This window comes from Cavia porcellus, unplaced genomic scaffold, assembly GCF_034190915.1.
Source record: "Cavia porcellus strain 051 isolate PalLab524CR breed Dunkin Hartley unplaced genomic scaffold, mCavPor4.1 scaffold_16, whole genome shotgun sequence".
In the NCBI taxonomy this organism is placed as follows: Eukaryota; Metazoa; Chordata; class Mammalia; order Rodentia; family Caviidae; genus Cavia; species Cavia porcellus.
This window is the reverse complement of record NW_026947499.1, coordinates 20,269,473-20,290,333: the sequence shown is the minus strand read 5'-3', so window position 1 is coordinate 20,290,333 and position 20,861 is coordinate 20,269,473. Positions and strand designations below refer to the sequence as shown.

Sequence of the window (20,861 nt, the reverse complement as noted above, 5' to 3'; positions counted from 1 at the left end):
TCAGCATTTGGGAGTCTGAAGCAGAAGAATCACCCTGAGTTCAAGGCCAATCTGGGCTACATAGTGAAATCAAGGCCTGCCTGAACCTTATAGTGAGACCTTGTCTCAAAACAAACAAAGGAAAAAAAATGTATATATATATAGATGATCTTTCATTATTAATGCACTTCTTCCCTCTTTCTTGTAGATATTCTGCATTACCTATAATGTGTTCTAAAGTACAGTACTAGACTAGGTCTGTCTTATTACTTGAAAACATTGATCCCTGTTTTACCTTATTTTTATTTTGTTATGATTCTGAGCATCAAACCTAGTGGCTTGAACATGCGAAACACTGCACCACTGAACTTCATCCCCAGCTCCTCTACTTCTTTTAAAATATTTTGACTTTTAGTAATGTTATATTATAACTCATAATGAAATGATATGTTCTCATCACATGGAATCACGGTTACTTAGAACTAGAAGAAACCTTAGAAATCAGATTCATATGTACTGTTTTAATTTATAGAAATAAATTTATTACAGTTGAGCTTCCTAATATGGCCCCATACAGAAGACAGTATAAATCAAGAGGTTAACTTGTGTCTTCACCTTAAGGAGATAACAACTTTTTGGTTCCATTATTACACAGTGGTTTTCCTTTTTTTCCATAGCTCTTTTTTTAAAAAATTAAGTTTTGTTTTTGTTTTTGTTTTGTTTTTTTTGTGGTACTAGAGATTGAACTCATGACCTCACACTTGCTAGGCACACGCTTATGCCTCTGAGCTAAATACCCGGCTCTTAAAAATTAACTTTATTGGTACAGTTTTAATACACATCACATTTATCATGGGGAATTTGTGCCTATCTATGATATAAATTCTTTTGTTCCTAATTGCCTTATCCTCCCTCAACCTCCTTCCTTCCTTATTTACAAAAGCTTTGTTTCCATTTTTTCCTTCTTTTCTCATTTTTTCTTCTCTCTTCTTTTCTCCTTTCCCCCTTTTTAGTTCTCCTTTCCATTAGAACTTTTTTTTTCCTATTTCACAATATCTATTACACATTTTTGTTCTTGTTTACATTTTTGGTTTCTCACACCAGAAAAGCAATGTGATATTGACATGTGTGTCCAGTTAATTTCATTTAAAGAGTATAATCTCAGGGGTGCGTTCATTTAGCTAGAAATGTCTCAAGGTTATCCTTTGTGGCAGAGTAGTATTCCATTATATTTTTAAAAACTTGTATCTTTTTCCATTCATTGGTTGATGAGCATTTGGGCTGTTTCCAAGATTTGTTATTACAAACTGTGCTTCTATAAGTGTGACTATGGATATATCATTATGGTATGATATTTTTAGTTCTTTTTGGGAAGATACCAAGAAATGTAACAGCTGGGTCAAATGGGAGCTCTAGTCCTAGTTTTTTTGAGGCATCTTCACACTGATTTCCATAGCAGTTGTACCAGTCTGCACCCCCTCCAATAGTGGAGAAGGGTTTCTTTTTTCCCACAATCCCTCCAGTATTTGTTACTGATTTCTTGGTGATAGCTATTATTTCTAGAAAGAGATGGAATTTCAGTGCTGTTGCATGTCTCAAATGAGAGTGATGTTGAACATTTTTCCATCTATTATTTCCTATTTCTACTTCTTCATCTGAGAAGTGTCTTCATTTCATATGTGCATTTTTTAATTGGGTCTTTACATTTGCAGGGGAATCCTGTTTTGTGAGTTCTGTGTATATACTAGATAGTAACCTTTGTCTGAGGAAACCAAATGAAACTTCCCTCTAGAAATTCCAAGGTGGCCCTTTCTGTGACAGTATAGAACTGTCCTGAGATAACCCATGTGGTTCTACTGAGATGCCCATCTTCGGTCACATCCTAAATGAAAGAGTAATAAGGATAGTGTTTTCACTTTTTCCGTCTGTCACTGAATCTGGAGCAGGTAGGCACACAGTAGCATTTATAAAATCTTTATAAAATTATGTGTATAATCTTAATATTTTACAGAGAAACCTGTGATTGTTTATACAGATACTCTGTTTCTGTAATGCAGTATGATGTACTGCTTGCTAGACGTCAAGAAAGTCTTGGTAGAGCTCTTAAAGTAAAAGTCAAGAGCTTTGTTTAGTTTTGAAATAAAATTTAATTTACTCTATCTAGTCATTATTTAAAAATTTTCTGTTGCTTCTAGACCAAGAGCAGTGATGATCTTTTAGCTGGAATGGCTGGAGGGGTAACAGTGACTAATGGTGTTAAAGGGAAGAAAAGTATCTGCCCATCTGCAGCATCTTCAGCATCAGCCCCTGCCATGACCACTGTGGAGAACAAACCCAAGATCAACACAGGTATGGGTGATACTCAGTCTGAGATACAGTTGCCTTTTGTTTAAATAGATACAGTATATTGTTATGTGGGATATTCCATCTAAATATAATTTTTAAAGAAGTTAAATTCAAGCATATGCAAAAGTACATGTTTTCATTACTGTTACCAACTCGTAACTCCAGCATGCAGTGCTGACAATTGAACCCAGGCCCTTGCACATGCTGTGCAAGTGTTGTTCTATTGAGCTACACTTCAAGGCCTCTTATTATCTGAAGCCAATCCTAGATATCATATAATTTCATCCACAAATATTTTATTATTTTCAAAAAATAATAAATAGCCACAATACTGTTATCAGTCCTTAAAATGATTATCCTTTAAACCATAAATTAAGTACTTAAATTTCTACCTGTCTTGTAAAATTTTTTTTTTTTTTTTTGTCTTTTTCCTTTTTATCGGTACCAGGGATCGAACTCACGACTGCCTGCTTCCAAGGCAGGCGCATATACTGCTGAGCTAAATCCCCAGCCCCTGTCTTGTAAATTTTTAAAACTAGTTTTGTTTGATCAGAATTTATGTAAGATTTATATGTAATAATTGATTGATGTGTATTGTCATCTTTTATAAATCTATAGATTTACTCCTTTTTCTCCATTGCTATTTAATTTTTGGTGAAACTAGCCTTTGACCTGTAGTGTTTCCCGTTATCTTTCTTGGTATTACAACATCCCCATGATATCTTTGACCATCTAATCCTTTGTCCTTTCTGTTTACTCTAAGTGACATTTACAACTTGAGCCCTGATAGGACAGATTTATTTATTTATTTATTCTTTGTCTTTTTCATTTTTATCGGTACCAGGGATCGAACTCACGACTACCTGCTTGCAACGCAGGCACTTAGGCCGCTGAGCTAAATCCCCAACCCCTATTTATTTATTTTTTTAAAGCAAGACTCCTTCATGTGTGTCTTGGGGATCAGCTCTTAGGATATACTTTACTTTTGGTTGTCTTTCTTTATGTGATGTTAGCCTTTAATGATCAATGTTAAATTCATTCAAATTCTTGCATCTTTTGGTGATTCAGTAGTAGTTGTTTTCTTCTTAGATTTAATGGAGCTGATAAATTGATTAATCCTGTGGGCTGAGTAAAAATAGTATCACATTTTACTTTTTTAACACTTAAAAAAAAACTTAAAAAGAAAAAATCTTAAGTACTTCTAGTAAATCTAAAATCATGTGATTATAAGAAATCTCATAAAAGCAGAAATTATAATAGATCCTCTTCTATCCTCATCATTTAGGCATTAAGCTTCTGTTGTATGTTTTAACTTTCCCAACCTACTTTTATCTGCTGTCCCATTGAGTGCTTTGACCGTCTGTGAAATTTTACTTGTATCTCAGATCACACTTCCTTTTAATTTTAGTAAAGGTACAGTATGATTAACGAGGGAATATTTCAGTCCGTTTTACAGGCAATATTGTTGTTAGTATTTTTACTATACTTGGGATTAACCTGGGGTCTTTGCACTGAGCTGCATCCTAGGCCTTTTATTTATTTTTTGAGACAGTCTTCCTAAGATGTCCAGGCTGGGCTTGAATTTGGCATCCTCTTGCCTCAGCCTCCTGGAGAGCTAGGATCACAGGAGTATTCTGTCATGCCTGGCTGGCATTACTTCATTTTTATTAATATCTTAATTTTATAAAGTAAAGATTGTTATTCTGATTTTAGAGCAGAGAAAGTTACATTTAACCTAAATTTAAGTTTCTTGCCAAGGGCCATGCATTCTGTTACTCAGTAAATATATATGTATTGGATACTGTATTTGTGTCAGGCTTTGGGTTCAAGCCTAGTAGTGGAGCAAAGGTTAAACTTTTGATTTTTTGACCTCTTGAACCTGGGGTCATTGTCACCTTTAATATTCTAGCCCAGTGATGGAGAATCTTTTAGAAACTACAACTCAAAACTCACTTATTTATTGCAAAGTGTCAACACTGCAATTAAACCTGAAAACTGATGTTTTAGTTTCTAAAAAACAAACACGTACATCTGTTGTCTTAAAAGGAAAATAAAGAGCACGCATGCCACAGGTTCTCCACTGCCATAGCCTGTGTGGCAGGAAGGAAACTGGAAATGAAGTACTGTATTTTCCTTTGTGTCTCTTCCTATTTCCAGACTTTAGAATTGTACTGAGTATTCACGTAGTTCTGCTGACCCATGCCACTGACTTCAAGAGTCATTTATCATTTCTCCGAAAACTTGGTTGCTCCAGTATGAACTTGTATATCAGTATTAGTCTGATAGGGCTGCCATAGCAGAATACCAAAGAGTAGATGTTTGCGCAACAGAAATTTATTGCCTTAAAATTCTGGAGTCTGGAAGTCCAAGATCAACTTGTTGGCAGGTTTGATTAAACTGTGGTCTTTCTCCTTGTCTTACAGATTGCTTGCTGTCTTTTCAAGTGTGTCTCCATATGGCCATCCTTCTGCCTGTGTCCTGTTCTTTTCTTCATATAAGGATACAAGTCATACTGGATTAGGGCCCACTCTTAACAACATCATTCTAATTTAATTATTTCTTTATCTCAGTTACCCTGTCTGCAAATACAGTCACATTCTGAACTTCTAGAGGTTAGGGCTTCAACATACGAATTTAGGAGGAATTCAGCCCTTTAACAGTGTCCTTAATTTCACACATCTGCTCTACCTAAACTTACTGCGGTACTCACTGCATGATAGCTGTTTAAGTTCAGTGTGTGATAGGTAACCTGTCTTTACCTGGAATCCTACTCATCACATTAATCCCAGTAAGAGAGTTTCTCTTCTCTCAATTTTGTCTCCTCTTCTCCTCATTTTCCTCTTTCATTTTAGGGCATTGTTAATCCTGTTATTCCTAACCTGTCTCCCTTGAAAATCTGTCAGATCTGTTGTCCCTCCTCCATTCCTACTGCCTCCTCCCCTCTTTTACTTTTACCCATTTACCTTCCCATGCCTTTTCTCTACTTTTTCTTTATATGTTCCATGTAGCATCCTCTAGATTAATTTACATGAAAAACTTTTGCTCATGTTTCTTTTCTCAAGAACTTTTTTTTTTTTTTTTTGGTGTTTTTGAGCCAGTTTCACCATGCAGTTCCGACTGACCTTGAACTTACTTGGTAACGCAGCCTGGCCGTGAACTCGCAGCAGTCCTCCTGCCTCAGTTTCTTTGAGTGCCGAGATTACAGGTGTACACTACATGCCTGGCTCCTTTTTTTTTTAAAAGAACATTTTTTTGACTTACGATGTACTGAATTCTGTCTTACATTTGGGATCTGTATATATCTCCCTGCTGCTTCTGTCGACTGTGTTGACTATGTCACCTTGCCTTTCCTTTTGTGAATCATGCTTGCTTCTTTTTCCTCATCCTCTTCTGTCTTGTGGCCAGTCTATTACTTGTCCTCCACTGCCTGATTGATGGCATAGTTAAAAACATCTTCACAGAGATCATTTGTCTTTTAATCTCTATAACCTTGATGACCACCAGTAGGTTCTTTAGAAAGAAATAGGTTCTTTTAAGATATCACTATTATTATTGTTTCGAAACAGGGTCACTGTGCAATTTAGGCTGGCCTTGAACTCACTCTGTAACCCAGGCTGGCCTTGAACTCATGGTGATCCTCCTGCTTTAGCAGGCCTGTAATCCTACTACTCAAGAGGTTTGACCAGCACCATGCCCAGCTTGGTACTGGCAAATTCTTTAATCTGTCTGTGTCTGCCTTTTTTAAGTAGTAAAATGGGATGATAATAGCATCTATTGCAGATGTGTGTGTGTTTCGCATTGGGGATCTAACTCAGGGCATTTTGGCCTTCCTAGCCCTTTTTAAATTTTGAGCAGGATCTCACTAAATTGCCCAGACTGGCTTTGAATTTATAAATCGTCTGCCTCAGTTTTTGAGTGGCAGGAATTAAAGGCATGCACCATCATCTCCAGCTACTTGAGAGTTCTGGTGAGGTTTCTGTAAATTGGTGTCTGTAATTTGTGTGTGCGGGAGGAGTTCCTAGAGATGGGATTCAGGGCTTTGAGCGTTCTGGGCAGGCCCTCTGCCACTGACCTGCACCCCCGTGCACTGTAGTTAACTTTAGAGTAAGCACTAGGTATATGTCAGCTGTTGTCATATTTCTGTTAATATTTATCTGGTACTCTATGATGTGAAACTTTTTGGCATTTATTTTAATCATTTTTGTATTTCTTGTAGGTATTCTAGATTCTTAGTTTGTCCTAAGGCTGTCTTTCCCTTTTTGTTTACCAGTGGCCTCCTTTTAAACATCTGTTTTTGTAGTTCATTTGCCACTTGATAACTAATCCTACAGTTGTCTTCATCTAGTTTACACTAAAATTTTATGCCAGCTGTTTAAAACTGTGTTTTTGGATTAGAGTTATTATATATAATCTTTAAAAACATAACAGCTTTAGTGAGATAATTCATATTCCATACAGTTTACCCTTTAAAGTATAAAACTGGGTATGTAACTTTTTTTCATTACTCATTGAAAGATGAGTGATCTGGTCTTGAGGAACCTGGATTTTTAAGGTAACTAGACTGTAAGACAAGACTAATGTAAGCATAAATCAACATGTAGATCCCCAGCTTTGCACCTTATTGGACCTGGGGCATAAACTACAGTAAATATGTATGTTTTTGTTGATAATATTTTTGCCTTCAATTCTTTGTTTTAAACATGTAGGCACAAGTTCGTCAACTAAGCGGAGCACTTCTGCAGGTAATAAAGAATCCAGTTCTACTAGAGAAAGATTACGTGAACGTACTCGAATAAACCAGAGCAAAAAACTACCTTCTGCAGGTCAGGGAGCTAATGACGTGGCATTGGCTAAACGTTCCCGCAGTCGCACTGCTATGGAATGTGACGTTCGTATGAGCAAGTCTAAATCGGACAATCAGATCAGTGACAAAGCTGCTTTAGAAGCTAAAGTGAAAGATCTTCTCACACTGGCAAAAACCAAAGATGTGGAAATTTTACATTTGAGAAATGAACTCCGAGACATGCGTGCTCAGCTAGGCATTAATGAAGATCACTCTGAGGGTGATGAAAAGTCTGAGGAAAAGGAAACCATTATTGTTCACCAGCCAACTGATGTCGAGTCCACTTTATTACAGTTGCAAGAACAGAATACTGCCATCCGTGAAGAACTCAACCAGTTGAAAAATGAAAACAGAATGTTAAAGGACAGGTTGAATGCACTGGGCTTTTCCCTAGAGCAAAGGTTAGACAATTCTGAAAAACTGTTTGGCTATCAATCCCTCAGCCCAGAAATTACCCCTGGTAACCAGAGTGATGGGGGAGGAACTCTGACTTCTTCAGTGGAAGGCTCTGCACCCGGGTCAGTAGAGGATCTCTTGAGTCAGGATGAAAATACACTCATGGACCATCAGCACAGTAACTCTCTGGACAACCTAGACAGCGAGTGCAGTGAGGTTTATCAGCCCCTTACCTCAAGCGATGATGCCCTTGATGCACCATCATCTTCAGAGTCAGAGGGCCTTCCAAGCATAGAGCGCTCTCGTAAAGGGAGCAGTGGGAATGCAAGTGAAGTGTCTGTTGCTTGCTTAACAGAACGAATACATCAGATGGAAGAGAACCAGCACAGTACGAGTGAGGAACTTCAGGCAACTCTGCAGGAACTAGCTGATTTGCAGCAGATTACCCAAGAGTTGAATAGTGAAAATGAAAGGCTTGGGGAGGAGAAAGTCATCCTTATGGAGTCCTTGTGTCAACAAAGTGATAAATTGGAACACTTTAGTCGACAGATTGAGTATTTCCGTTCTCTTCTAGATGAGCATCATATTTCTTACGTTATAGATGAAGATGTAAAAAGTGGACGCTACATGGAATTAGAGCAACGTTACATGGACTTAGCAGAGAATGCCCGTTTTGAGCGAGAGCAGCTTCTTGGTGTCCAGCAGCATTTAAGCAATACTTTGAAAATGGCAGAACAAGACAATAAGGAAGCTCAGGAAATGATAGGTGCTCTTAAAGAACGCAGTCACCACATGGAGCGAATTATTGAGTCTGAGCAAAAGGGTAAAGCAGCCCTGGCAGCCACCTTAGAGGAGTACAAAGCCACAGTGTCCAGTGACCAGATAGAGATGAATCGCCTAAAGGCCCAGCTGGAGAATGAAAAGCAGAAAGTGGCTGAACTATATTCTATCCATAACTCTGGAGACAAATCTGATATTCAGGATCTCTTGGAGAGTGTTAGACTGGACAAAGAAAAGGCAGAGACTTTGGCTAGTAGCCTGCAGGAAGATCTGGCTCACACCCGAAATGATGCCAATCGATTGCAGGACACCATTGCCAAGGTATTGTTTGTTTAAATAGATAAAAATGTTCTGGAGAAGCATTATGTACCTTTTGTACACAGCATATTTTTTGAGAGCCAGGAACACTTTATTTATTGTGTCATTAGCTTTTATTTAAGCAAATATTTTTTGAAGGCCAGGAATAAGTATCATTTGCTATGGTAAAGTTAAAAGTAGTCATAATAATGTCACTGTCACTCACTTGTATTTCACTGTTTTCCTGCCTATGGAAAGATTGGGCTAATGTTACAACTAACACTAGAATTTGTACCTCATTCTGGATATGCCTATGGGGTGTCATAGAATTTTATGTATATACTGGTATAAGATAACTGAAGAACTAGTATTTCATTCTGTAGAAACAGCAGTGTCAGTCATCTGTTATCCTGGGGTAGTTGTAGTTTTTCAAATAGTTTTGTTGAGAGTTAAAAATAGTTTTGGAAAAAAAAATAGTTTTGAAAATCGGGCATGATGACTCATGCCTGTAATCCCAGCACTCGGAAGGCTGAGGCAAGAGGATTGTTGGGAGTTCAAGACTAGCCTGGGGTAAAAAGTGAGCTCTAGGCCAGCCTGAACTGCACAGAGAGACCCTGTCTCAAAAAGACAAAAAAAAAAAAAAAAAAAAAAAAGTTTTGAAGTATAGCGAGTCTCCTATTTCTTGGAAGTCTAGGATTTGTTGCTGGTAAGTACCTTAGAGTTACTTCTTCAGCCCTGCTGTTTTACAGGGATTCAGCTTAATAGTGAGGATGCAGAGCTGCTGCCTTGGGCTCCTGGTATCTGGACTCCTCTTTATCCTCCTGATGGAAGTGATTGGAAGTGTGTGTGTGTCTTACCTAATTACTCTGTCTCCCATTTTAGTGATTATTTTGTTAGTGATCACTTTTAGAGATACAGTTTCCAAGATTTTTTTTTAATTATTAAGTTTATTGGTACCATTTAGATATGCATAATGACCATATTCATCTTAGGAAATTTGTAGCTGGACATGATATATCTGGATTCCTCTTTTTTTCCCATTCTCTTTCCCTCCCTTCAATCCCCCTTTTCCCTCCTTATTTACAAAGCTTTGTTTCCACTTTATCCTTTTATTCTCATTTTTTCTTCCTTTCCCCCGCTGCCTTCCTAGTTTTCCTTTCCTTTTGAACAGTTTCTTCTTGTTTCACAGTGTCTATTAAACATTTTGGTTCTTATTTACACTTTGAGTTATCACACCAGAGAGACAATTTGATACATATATGTTTGTCTGATTTATTTTTTCACTTAAGAATATAGTCTCAAAAGCCATCCATTGGCTATAAATACCTTAAGTTTATCCTTTTTTGTACTTGAGTAGTGCTCCATTGTATAAACAAACCACATCTTTTTTTTAATCTATTCATTTGTTGACGGGCATTTGGGTTGTTTCCAAGGTTTAGCTATTACAAACTGTGCCACTATAAACATGGGCGTGACTATATCACTGTGGTATGATGCTTTTAATTGTTTTGGGAAGATACCAAGAAGTGTCATAGCTGGGACAAATGGAACCTCTAGTTCTAGTTTTTTGAGGAACCTCCACGCTGATTTCCACAGTGGTTGCCCCAGTCTACACTCCCACCAACAGTGGAGAAGGGTCACTTTTTTCCCACTTTCCTGCCAGCATTTGTTTTTGGTTGATTTCTTGATAATAGCCATTCTTCTGGAGTGAGATGGAATCTCAGTGTTGTTTTAATTTGCATGTCTTAAATGACCAGTAATGTTGAACACTTTTTCATATATTTATTTGCTATTTCTACTGCTTCATCTGAGAAATGTGTGTTCATCTCAGATGCCCATTTTTGGATTGGGTCTTTAAATTTGGGGAGGGGTCTGATTCTTTTCAGTTCTTTATATGTTCTAGATATTAGTCCTTTCAAGAACAACTAGCTAACATTTTTCATTTCTTTCTATTTTTTTAGTACCAGGGATTGAACTCAGGACCTTGCACTTGCCTGACAGGCGTTTGTGCCACTGAGCTAAATCCCTGGCCCCAGACCTTTATTTCTTAAAGGGGCACTATGAACTGAAACTTACTGTCCCTGCTTCCAAGTTGGGATTAAAGCCTAAGACTTCATGCGTGCTAGGCAAGTGCTTTACCCTTGAGCTATGCCCCTCATCATGTACTAATACTTCAGATATTATTTTAATTTTTTTATTTTTATGTTTAATTTAGTATTGAAACTCACAAATCAAACATTTTTATAGGAAAGTGTATTAATCATTGATCAAATGCATGCTCTTAGTATTTTAGAGAATGGAAATTAAGTTCAGTAATACTTGAATATAATTTTGGTTGGTAATACAGCACAGTTTTAAGTATTTATATCACATCTTATTTGTAGAGTGGTGTATCACTTTTTAAAACAGTTTTGCAGATTGTTTTAGTTCATGAATAGTACTTTAGTATATATGGTGCCAAAGCGAGCACATGCATAGAACTTTATACCTAGCTTCCACTTGAAACATTGCAGTTTTAGAGTTTAGAGCAACCAAACGTTTCTAAATCTGTCAATTTTATTATATAGGTGGAGGATGAATACCGAGCTTTCCAAGAGGAAGCTAAGAAACAAATTGAAGATTTGAATTTGACGTTAGAAAAACTAAGATCAGAACTGGAGGAAAAAGAGACAGAAAGGAGTGATATGAAAGAAACTATCTTTGAACTTGAAGATGAAGTAGAACAACACAGAGCTGTGAAACTTCATGACAACCTCATTATTTCTGATTTGGAGAGTAAGTGATGAGACAACTTTTCATTTACTTTTGTTCTATTCTTTTAAGATACAGTTGCTTTTAGCAAATTATTAATTCTGATTGACACATATTCCAGAGGCAGTAGCACATCTGGCTTGCAAAATGTTTGTATGGTAAAAGGTAATACATTAATAAGCTTTGAATTGCTATGTTTTGTTCCTAAATAACTATTGGATAGAGCCATTTAGATTGTGCGTAAGGCAGAATTTAGCTCAGTGGCATAAACACCTGCCTGGTAAGTACAAGGTCGTGAGTTCGAACCCCGGTACCAAAAAAAAACAAAAAAGATTGTACCTAAGGAGTATCATTTAAGTAAAAAGCTAAGGAGGTTATTATTTTCAAAATCTTAAAAGTAATTTATTATACATTGATAGTGATTGCAGGTATACTGAAATAGAAAATACCGTTCTGCATAATCTTTAGCCTAAGATACAGATTTTTGTTTTTCTAGTTTGTTCTTATTGCCATGAAGATTTTATAATAGCATAGAATTGAAACTCAGGTTTTAAATGTGGTTTTTTTTTATAGTAAAAGTTTTTTTTAACTTTAAAATTTTCTGATTATTTTGAATTTACAAAATTGGCAGCCAGCTATGGTGGTGCATGCCTATAGTCCCAGTTATTCAGGAAACTATGGCAGGAAGACCACTTGAGCCCACAAACTTGAGAACTTGAGAATCTGGGCAACATAGCATGTCTCCATCTCAAACAAACAAAATGGCAAAAATAATACAAAGTGTTTCTATATAGAAGTTTTGAAAGAGAAAACAGATATTTGCATGATCTTAAAATATTTTTCCATAGAATTGCTTATAAGTTGCAAGAAAATGTGTGGGGGTGGGGATCCACAAACTATAATCTGTGGTGGGAAAATTGGGCAACACTTTGGGTGCTCATGTAAATGTTAGAGACACAAAAATTAGTGGCAGCCCCAATGAGCCTGTATTTTGACTGAGGCATAACTTTATATAATCACAGAAAACATTAGGCAAAAATTAGGAATTCTACTATAAGCTGAGGTATAGAGGATGCTAGACTCCTCAAAAATGCCAGTGTCGTAAAAGAAGGCAGCTATGGAAATGTTTCAGTGCTGAGTGCTGAGATTACAGTACAAATGTGTGCCATCACACCTGACTCTTGGACAACCTTTTCTGGTGTATAAGTTACAGTTTTTTAAGCCTTTGGTGCATTGTGACTGTTCTTTGAACTATACCATGTTACTATTCCTTGACAGAATAGAGCATTAAGCCAGATCCCATACTATCAGGGCATGGGCAGGAAATCTGAGCTATTTTTGAGGCAGAGTGAGGTCATTTGCCAGAAAGCTTGGGGCAGTTCTGAGTTCCTGTTCTGATTGATTTAGCATCTGTATATTTTCCCCAAGGTTTTTTTGGGGTTCTGAAGCTTTTGTAAGCTGACATAGTTGATTATGGGACTATTGGAGAAGACAGTAGTTGTTGAGCTAAACTTTCCAATCTGTAGTTGAAAATACTTTTAATCTAGCATTTGTATTTATACTTGATCTTAGCCAAAAGGTCAAGAAGTAATAGCATTTATATTTAGTTTGAAGTTCAAATTGATGTGATTTATCTAGTTCTGCTTCCTGTATATAAGAAGTTCTGAAGTTTTTCAGATTATCTTAGAAGTTCAGCTCAGTATATGTGGTCACTAGTATTCGCTACCAGCCTTTATTTTGAATGTAGGAAGTGTGACACCTTGTGGTAGTTGAGACAATAGCTGGAAAAATGTTAGTTGATCAAGATTGCTGCAATGAAATTGTTAACATTATATGGATTTTATTTTTATTTAATTTTAGTTATTTATTTAGTCTTTTTGAGACAGGATCTTGCTGGCCTTGGGCTTACTTTTTAACCCATGCTGGTCTTGAACTTGCAACAATTTTCCTGCCTCAGCTTTCTGAGTGCTGGGATTATAGCAATGCACCACCATGCCTGGCTTCTATGGATTGTAATATAAAAATTCCGAGTTACTTTTTAGCCATATTGCTTTCGCCTCTTTGAGATGACAAGTTCAAATATGCATAAATGTTGAAACAGCATAAATATTGTTACCCACTGCCTGTATCAACAATAGGCTGGTGAAAAATAAACTATGCAAAGCTTTTCTTCAACAAAATTTTCCAGAGCTTGTTTGAAACGAAAAGAAACAGCTGGCTAAACATTAACTGAGCCCCCCAAAGTCAGCAACTTTACCATTAGTCTAGGTGCCAGGATAAGTTGCAAATGCTCAACCACTCAACTACATTAAACATTAATCAACCCATTAAAAAAATATATTTTTTTAAAATTGTAAGGCCAGGGTCTCACCAAGCTGCCCATGCTGGTTTTGAACTTGCTGTCCTCCTGTGTTAGCTTCCCCGGTAGTTGAGATTAAGGCATGTTCTACTTTGCGCAGATGATGAGAACTTTGTCATGAACCAACATTCATTGTATTTATAAAAAAAAAATTGAGATTATTTCAACTGTCTGTTAATAGGAGATTACTAAAACAAACCGTGATATAGTTGGGAGAATAGTACATGGCCATCTAAGTGGTACTACAGGTCTAGATTTAGTCTTAAAGGTATCCCATTATCTGCTATTAATTCAAGTATAAAAGTTTACGAAGTGGTATAAGTGTTATAATCCCATTTTTCTTTAAAACTATGCATACATAAATGATTTCTAGAAGGATGTGACAAATGCAAATAATGAATATTCCTGTTTTTGTTACTCTATTATTTTCCATTTTTTAAATTATGAATATGAATGAAAGGATTTAAAAAGTTATACTCACTTTTTGGAGGGAAAATAAAAATGAGTAAAATAAAAAAATAAAATGACAATAGTATATGGTTCCTTTCACTTTGTCTTCTTCCCGCATTAGGAATTGTGGATTGGGGCTAAAGCTATGACACAATGTCTGGAGTGCCTACCCTGTCCCTGTATTTTTAATAATCTATGTGCTGTTTACTCTTTGTCTTTCTTTAAAAATCACACCTGGAATTAGGGGAAGTGCTTGACCAGACACAAGCCTCTTAAGTGTTGATGCCTGTACTGAGAGATTTCTAGGGACTTGAAGGGTAGGGTGTACTTTTTATTTTATGTTCCCAAGAGTTAGAGGTTGAAACAGGCATGGTGGCACACCTCTGTAATCCCAGGACCTGGGAGACTGAGATCGCCATACGTTTGAAGACAACCTGGGCTACATGGCGAATTGAAGGACAGCATGAATTAGCAAGACTCTGTAAAACAACTAAGGTAGAGTTTGAGACTGTGCTGTTGTACCTGCTTGGTAACATCTGCATAATAACCAGAGCCACTGTGGAGTCCTCTTGATTTGTCAGAGATGGTGATAAGAAAATGACCCCATTATTAAACAGGCATGCCAGTATACAAATATGTTCAGGACTTGGTCTAATGATAATGAACATAACAGTATACCTGATTTGTAAAAATCGAGGTACGATTTGTAACTAAAAAGCAAGATCATAGTCATCCTGTTATTTGGTAGATCTGAATATTGCTTTTGAATTGAAGACAGTAGATGGCAGTGTCTTATGCTAGAGAAATTGAAGAGGAAGGAAACTGCATTTAGAGTTGAAATGATGTTGGCTTTTTGTGTGATTATTAATCACACTAGCTGACTTTTTGCTAAGTAGTCCTCAAAACAATAATTTAAGTACAAACTTCTTTGTTTCCAGGGAGGAAAGCGTATTGTCATTTTCAATACTTTATATTTCAGGGGGAAAATACAGACATGAATGTAAAGTTTAAATCAAATTCCCTGGTGACATTTTTAGTGCACTTTGTTTTATTTAAGTATGTCATTAGCTACAACATTTCCTTTGTTTAAAAGGAATAGTAATAAGATGTAACAATAATAAATGTATAGTGCCAGCAGCAGAAGAATGTCCTTTTTTTTTTTTTTTGGTACTGGGGATCAACTCTAGACCTGGCGCTTGCTAGGCAGACGCTTATGCTGCTGAGCTAAATCCCTGGCAGAATGTCTTTTTAGAAATAGTGATTATGTGAATTCTGTGACCATGAATGTAGAGGTTGGTAAAGAGAAAAGGATAAGAACAAAATAAATGAATGAATGTAAAATTTTATGATCAGTCTGAGATGGTTTTGTCACCGAGAATCAAGATGCCAAGTGTTAAAAGTGAGTTGTTAGTAAGATTTACTGTCATTTGTCTTATGTGAATTATGTCTAAAATAGATATATCCTTTGTGACCAGAGCAAAAAACAATTTTTAGCAAATTTTAAGAGAAATTATGGTTCTAGCACTTTTTGTTTACGCATGTATTTAATTATAAATAACTTACATATAAATGGAAATAAAACGAAGGGCATTAGTCCTAGTGTTTCCTTCTGCCTTATTTTTTATCTATATCTGATAATATCCAAACCCTGAACTCATGGGTGAGCAGAGTTCCCTTCTTGGCTAGTTTCAGAGCCATTTTTGACAAACAACAGGATAATGAACTTGTCCATTCACCACTTTGCCCTTAACCAGATTGGATAACCTGTTTGACTCGCACTTGCCACATTAAATGAAATTAAAATGACTTGTACATTGGATAAACTTTGAGTCTAATCCTTTGCCTAGCAAATCATCCTTCTTTGAAAGCTCAATGCAAGATTGGACAGTTAGAGGATGGAGACCATTTATCTTTTTTATGTCTTTGGCACCTAGGGAAAAAAGTCTGGTACAAAATTGGTACTTATGTTTGTTGAGTTAATAAATGAGTTTTGAATCTTATTTCCTAGATCTGATATTGTCAAATAGTTTGGGGGCAATAAACGGGAGTGTGTTACCTGCTGGTTACCAAAGCTTATATCTTTTATTCTACTCACATTTTCTCCATCTTTAGAAAACAGCATGTCATGTATTTATAATAATTGTTATACATATAGGCATTACAAACAGTAAAGTGAATTCATGCTATTTTAAAAATATTAAGTCTGGAGATGTAGGCCTAGCCTTAACACCACCAAAAAACAAAGCAAAACCAAAAACAAATAAACCAAAAAAAAAAAAAAAAAACATCAAAAATCAGAACACAAATGTGCTAATGTTAAGTGATATACATAATGTCACAGGTATTCCAGAAGACCAAATTTCTGATAGAACTGAAATAAAGGTGATGACAAGCCATTTAAGAAAAAAGCATTTTCATACTTTTTGGCATCTTGATAAAAAATGATTAATTTGTTAGCTGGAGGAAGCATGTCATGACACTGTGGCGCATGTACCATAGGTTTGCCATATTGGTCTATACTTACATTAACCCAAACAACTGATGTTAATAACATATTCTTCTTTTTTAATCTGAGGTAGTAATTTCAGTATTACTTTTTCTTATTTGTGCTACTATTGCATCTTTATACATTTATTGTATTTTAAGCTTACCATGTGTTCTGGAGTCTGGGACTGGTAGATAATCACATGGCTCCTGCCTTTAAAGTGTTTTCAATCTAATAGTAGTGATGTGTAAAGTAGTTTGATAATGTTGGCGGCAACCTATTACAAGGCTATATAAAGTAGAGTTAGAACACTGAGAATAGAAATATAGTGGTAGGTAAAGTTGGAGTAAAAGATTTGTCATGTGTAACTGCTTTGGGGTGTTCAATTGAAAAGTGATTGGCGACTGAGTTATGATACATACATCCATACACACATTCTGTGGCAGTTACCAGGATGGTATCCCTAAGGCATTTCCTTTTATTTATTTATTTACTTATTTTGGTTTTTTTGAGACAGGGTCTCACTGTGCAGGTCAGGCTGGCCTTGTATAGCCTCGCTGGTCTCAAAATTGCAAGGATCTTCCTGCTGCAGCCTCCCAAGTGTTGGGATTACAGGAGTGCGCCCCCACACCCAGCAGGCATTTCTTTCTTGTACAAGGGCTTTAGAGCAGAATCTTCCTCTAAACAGAATATGACTTCCGTCCCTTTATATTTACTGCTGCCATTATATGAGTTAATTTAAGTTCCACCTAATGGTATTATATAATTAATTGTGTAATTGTCCTTACTAATTCACTTTCCTAGAATTTATTCCAGTGGATGAAGGAAGTTAGGCTTGAATAATTCTTTAGGTTAATAACCCTATGATTAAAAGTTTAAATTTTAATAGTCTGTGTTGTTTTGATTGGGTATGTATGTTTTTAACGGTTGATTTTAGTTAATTTTTTGTTTGAAAATTAAGAGGTGCAGAAATCATAATGCTAAATTGATATTTTGCAGAGAGTGTATTTGGGAAAGATAACTTTTTAAAATGTCATATTTAAGCACCTCTTCTCCTTGCATATTTCTTTTTCAACATGGCTCTAAGAATATTTAAACTTTTATGGTCTTTTCAGATACAGTTAAAAAACTCCAGGACCAAAAACATGACATGGAAAGAGAAATTAAGACACTTCACAGGAGACTTCGGGTAGGGTAAATCTTCATGTATTATCTTTTTAGACAATAATTTCTCAAAACTTAAGGTCTGGTCATTGACCATGTTATCATTCACCTTAAACTTTAGGTACATGGATGATGTTGGCTCCATTGGCTTTGGGTAGAAAGCAAGTGACTATCATTTTGACTTGGAACCAGTGCTACACTAGGGATAGAGAATGTACTAATAACTTATGGGCAGCAATTTTAGGAAAATAGATTTAGGAAATGCACATTATACTTTGGAGAGAAAGTTTATTAGTTTTTGATTATAAAGTGTTCCAAATTAGATTGTGTTTGCATTAGTTTTCTTTATTCTGTGGATTTGATTAGCTTGCCAGCAGCATTACTACTGTGGGGTGTGTGTGCATGTGTGTAAAAGGGGAGTACTAATCTCAATTGAGGTTATATCACAGTTGTTGAGGGTGCTTTCAAGATGCCAGAAAATTGTTTTGTGAGTGAGAGATTTTAGGCATGGGCCAGCTGTGGCTCTGGATGAAGGTGAAGCCCTGGGGAGACTCCCCCACCCCGGCCACACCCATGTCTGTGGGAAGCAACAGACTATACATTCCCTTACTGCTCTTTGTATAATTTTGTTTGCCTATATTGAGTTCACTGTTTTTCTTATGGCTTCCTCTTCCTTTTCCTTTACTTTAGATTTTTTTCTGTTAGTCTTTGATGTCAGGATATTTATAGATTTTACTGTATAGTTTGTATATTATTCATATACCTTTTTGAGCTTCCCATAGGTAAAACTAAATTTTAGATGTTTTTCCATGAGACTTGCTTTAAAGCTTGTCTGAAGAAGGGAGGCTTTACATTATTATCATTAATATTTATTGAGTACTCTGAGTGCATGATGCATCAGTAAGCAAATGAGTTGGAAAATCTTTTCCTCATTAAGTGTAAGTTCACAGATCATTGCATGTCCTGTTAGAAATAGGCAATAGTCATTCTCTGGGATTAACAAAAATTAGTCATCATTTGGGAGTACAGCACATTGTAGCAATCCAATTAAATTTTATTTCTTTTCAGTAAATCTGCATTGCTCTCTTTTGGAAATAAAAATTTAGTTTTTTAATATAGGAGGAATCTGCAGAATGGCGGCAGTTTCAAGCTGATCTACAGACTGCAGTAGTCATTGCAAATGACATTAAATCCGAAGCCCAAGAGGAGATTGGCGATCTAAAGCGCCGGTTACATGAGGCTCAGGAAAAAAATGAGAAACTCACGAAAGAAGTAGAGGAAATAAAATCACGCAAGTACGTCTTGAGAAATCACTTCTCTACTGTGTTTCGGTAGAGAACACATAAACTGCAATTTTGTGTTATTATGGGAAAACTGTGGAAGTTGACACTACTGAGTTTGAATTTATTGGAAATTAACTTTTCTGGCTCTCAGTTTTAGGACACCTGTAAAGTACCACAATCTGTATGGGATTTTCAGGCTTGTTTTCTGTGTCAATGATAAGCAATTCCAGGGGGGCCCAGAATGGTACCTGGCATAAGAATACATTATGACTCTCCTTTTCCTCATCCTTTAATGCAGCCCCATTCTTTTTCTTTTAGATTGTAGTCTTATAAAGAGCAAATGTAGCTCCTGTCCAGCCTTGCCAATTCCTAGCTGTGTGACTTCAGTCAGCAGCCCTAACGTTCCTGAGTCGTAGTGTTCTCAAAAATCTTTAAAATGGAAATACTACTAACTGTTTTAGAATGTTGTTGTAAGGAGCAAATGAGGTAATGCCTGCAAAATGCTCAGGGCAATGACCAGCAAACTTGAGCTGCCTTTAGTATTTTTAGAAACCCAAATAAAGAATGCAGAGAGAGATTTATCTCCATCATTCATGTGTGGGATTTTCACTTGTTTGGTCCTGTAACCCCATGAATCTCCACTGTATTTTCCCTCGTCTAACTCAGAGATGGTTAGGAACCCATAAAAATTACTAGTTCAGGTGCGATCATTGTATGTTCTGAACTTCATAGTGAAATTCCATCTCTGACTGAGGGGTAGTATTTTATTTTTTGGACGTATTGGGGTTTAAATCTAGGGTGTTTGCATTGAGCTACATGCCTGGCCCACTGACTGATTGGTTGAAAGGAGCTTGCTAAATTTTCCAGGTTGGGCACCACCTTATCATCCACTTATCTCAGCCTCCCAGAGGGCTGGGACTACGGGCATGTGCCACCATACCTGGCAGGGAATAGTATTTCTGAGTTTGAGGTTAATATGAAGAATTTGAAGCTGGATATGGTGGTGCATGCCTGTAATCCCAGCTCTCTGGAGGCTGAGGTAGGAAGATTGTACAAGTTTGAGGCCAGTCTGAGTTACATAGTGAGTAAGCTAGCCTGAACTACATAGTGAGACCCTGACTGGGGGCGGCGGCGGGGTGGGGTGGGGGTGGTTGAAGCTGGATGTTGCATGCCCAGAATCCCAGCACTCAGAAAGCTAAGGCAGACTTGTGACTTGTAGGCCAGTCTGGACTACATAGCAAGACCCTGTCTCAAAAAACAAATAAACATCAAAACAAAAGCAAATAAAAGAATCAGATTCTAGCTTTAATTAAGTAGGCATAGAAAAACATTTTATCTTTGAAAATCTGTCTTATTATTGCCTAGTCCTTGTGTATGGCTCAGTGAAGAATATTGCTAAGCATTCACTGGCTTCCTTAAGCAGAGCTTACAGTGAGGCAGAGGCCACTGGTACAAAATTTAGATTGCTTTTTCTTTTTTCCCCTTTGAATACTATTCAGTGAATAGCATATCAGAAGTGCCTCAGCCAGGTGTGGTGCACACCTGTAATCCCAGCACTCAGGAAGCTGAGGCAGGAGGATTACTGTGAGTTCGAGACCAGCCTGGGCTACAAAGTGAGTTCAAGGCCAGTCTGAACAGCACAGTGAGACTCTGTCTTAGAAAGGATCCTCCCCGCAAAGTGGCTCATTGAATTATCCTGAATGAAATTTTATTAAATTGATTGTGGTT

At 36.7% G+C, this 20,861-nt stretch overlaps 1 protein-coding gene across 4 annotated transcripts in view; it reads left to right on the top strand.

Annotated features, from left to right (window-relative positions):
* Specc1l (sperm antigen with calponin homology and coiled-coil domains 1 like) overlaps window positions 1-20,861 on the top strand; it is a 150,289-nt gene that overhangs the window by 57,091 nt on the left and 72,337 nt on the right. For all 4 annotated transcript variants that reach the window (XM_013141945.3, XM_003477962.5, XM_013141948.3 and 1 more), the window contains 5 exons: window positions 2,175-2,328; window positions 7,032-8,665; window positions 11,209-11,416; window positions 17,802-17,875; window positions 18,970-19,145. In XM_013141945.3, the coding sequence (XP_012997399.1) occupies window positions 2,175-2,328; window positions 7,032-8,665; window positions 11,209-11,416; window positions 17,802-17,875; window positions 18,970-19,145 (2,246 nt within the window). The remainder of the gene's footprint in view (window positions 1-2,174; window positions 2,329-7,031; window positions 8,666-11,208; window positions 11,417-17,801; window positions 17,876-18,969; window positions 19,146-20,861) is intronic.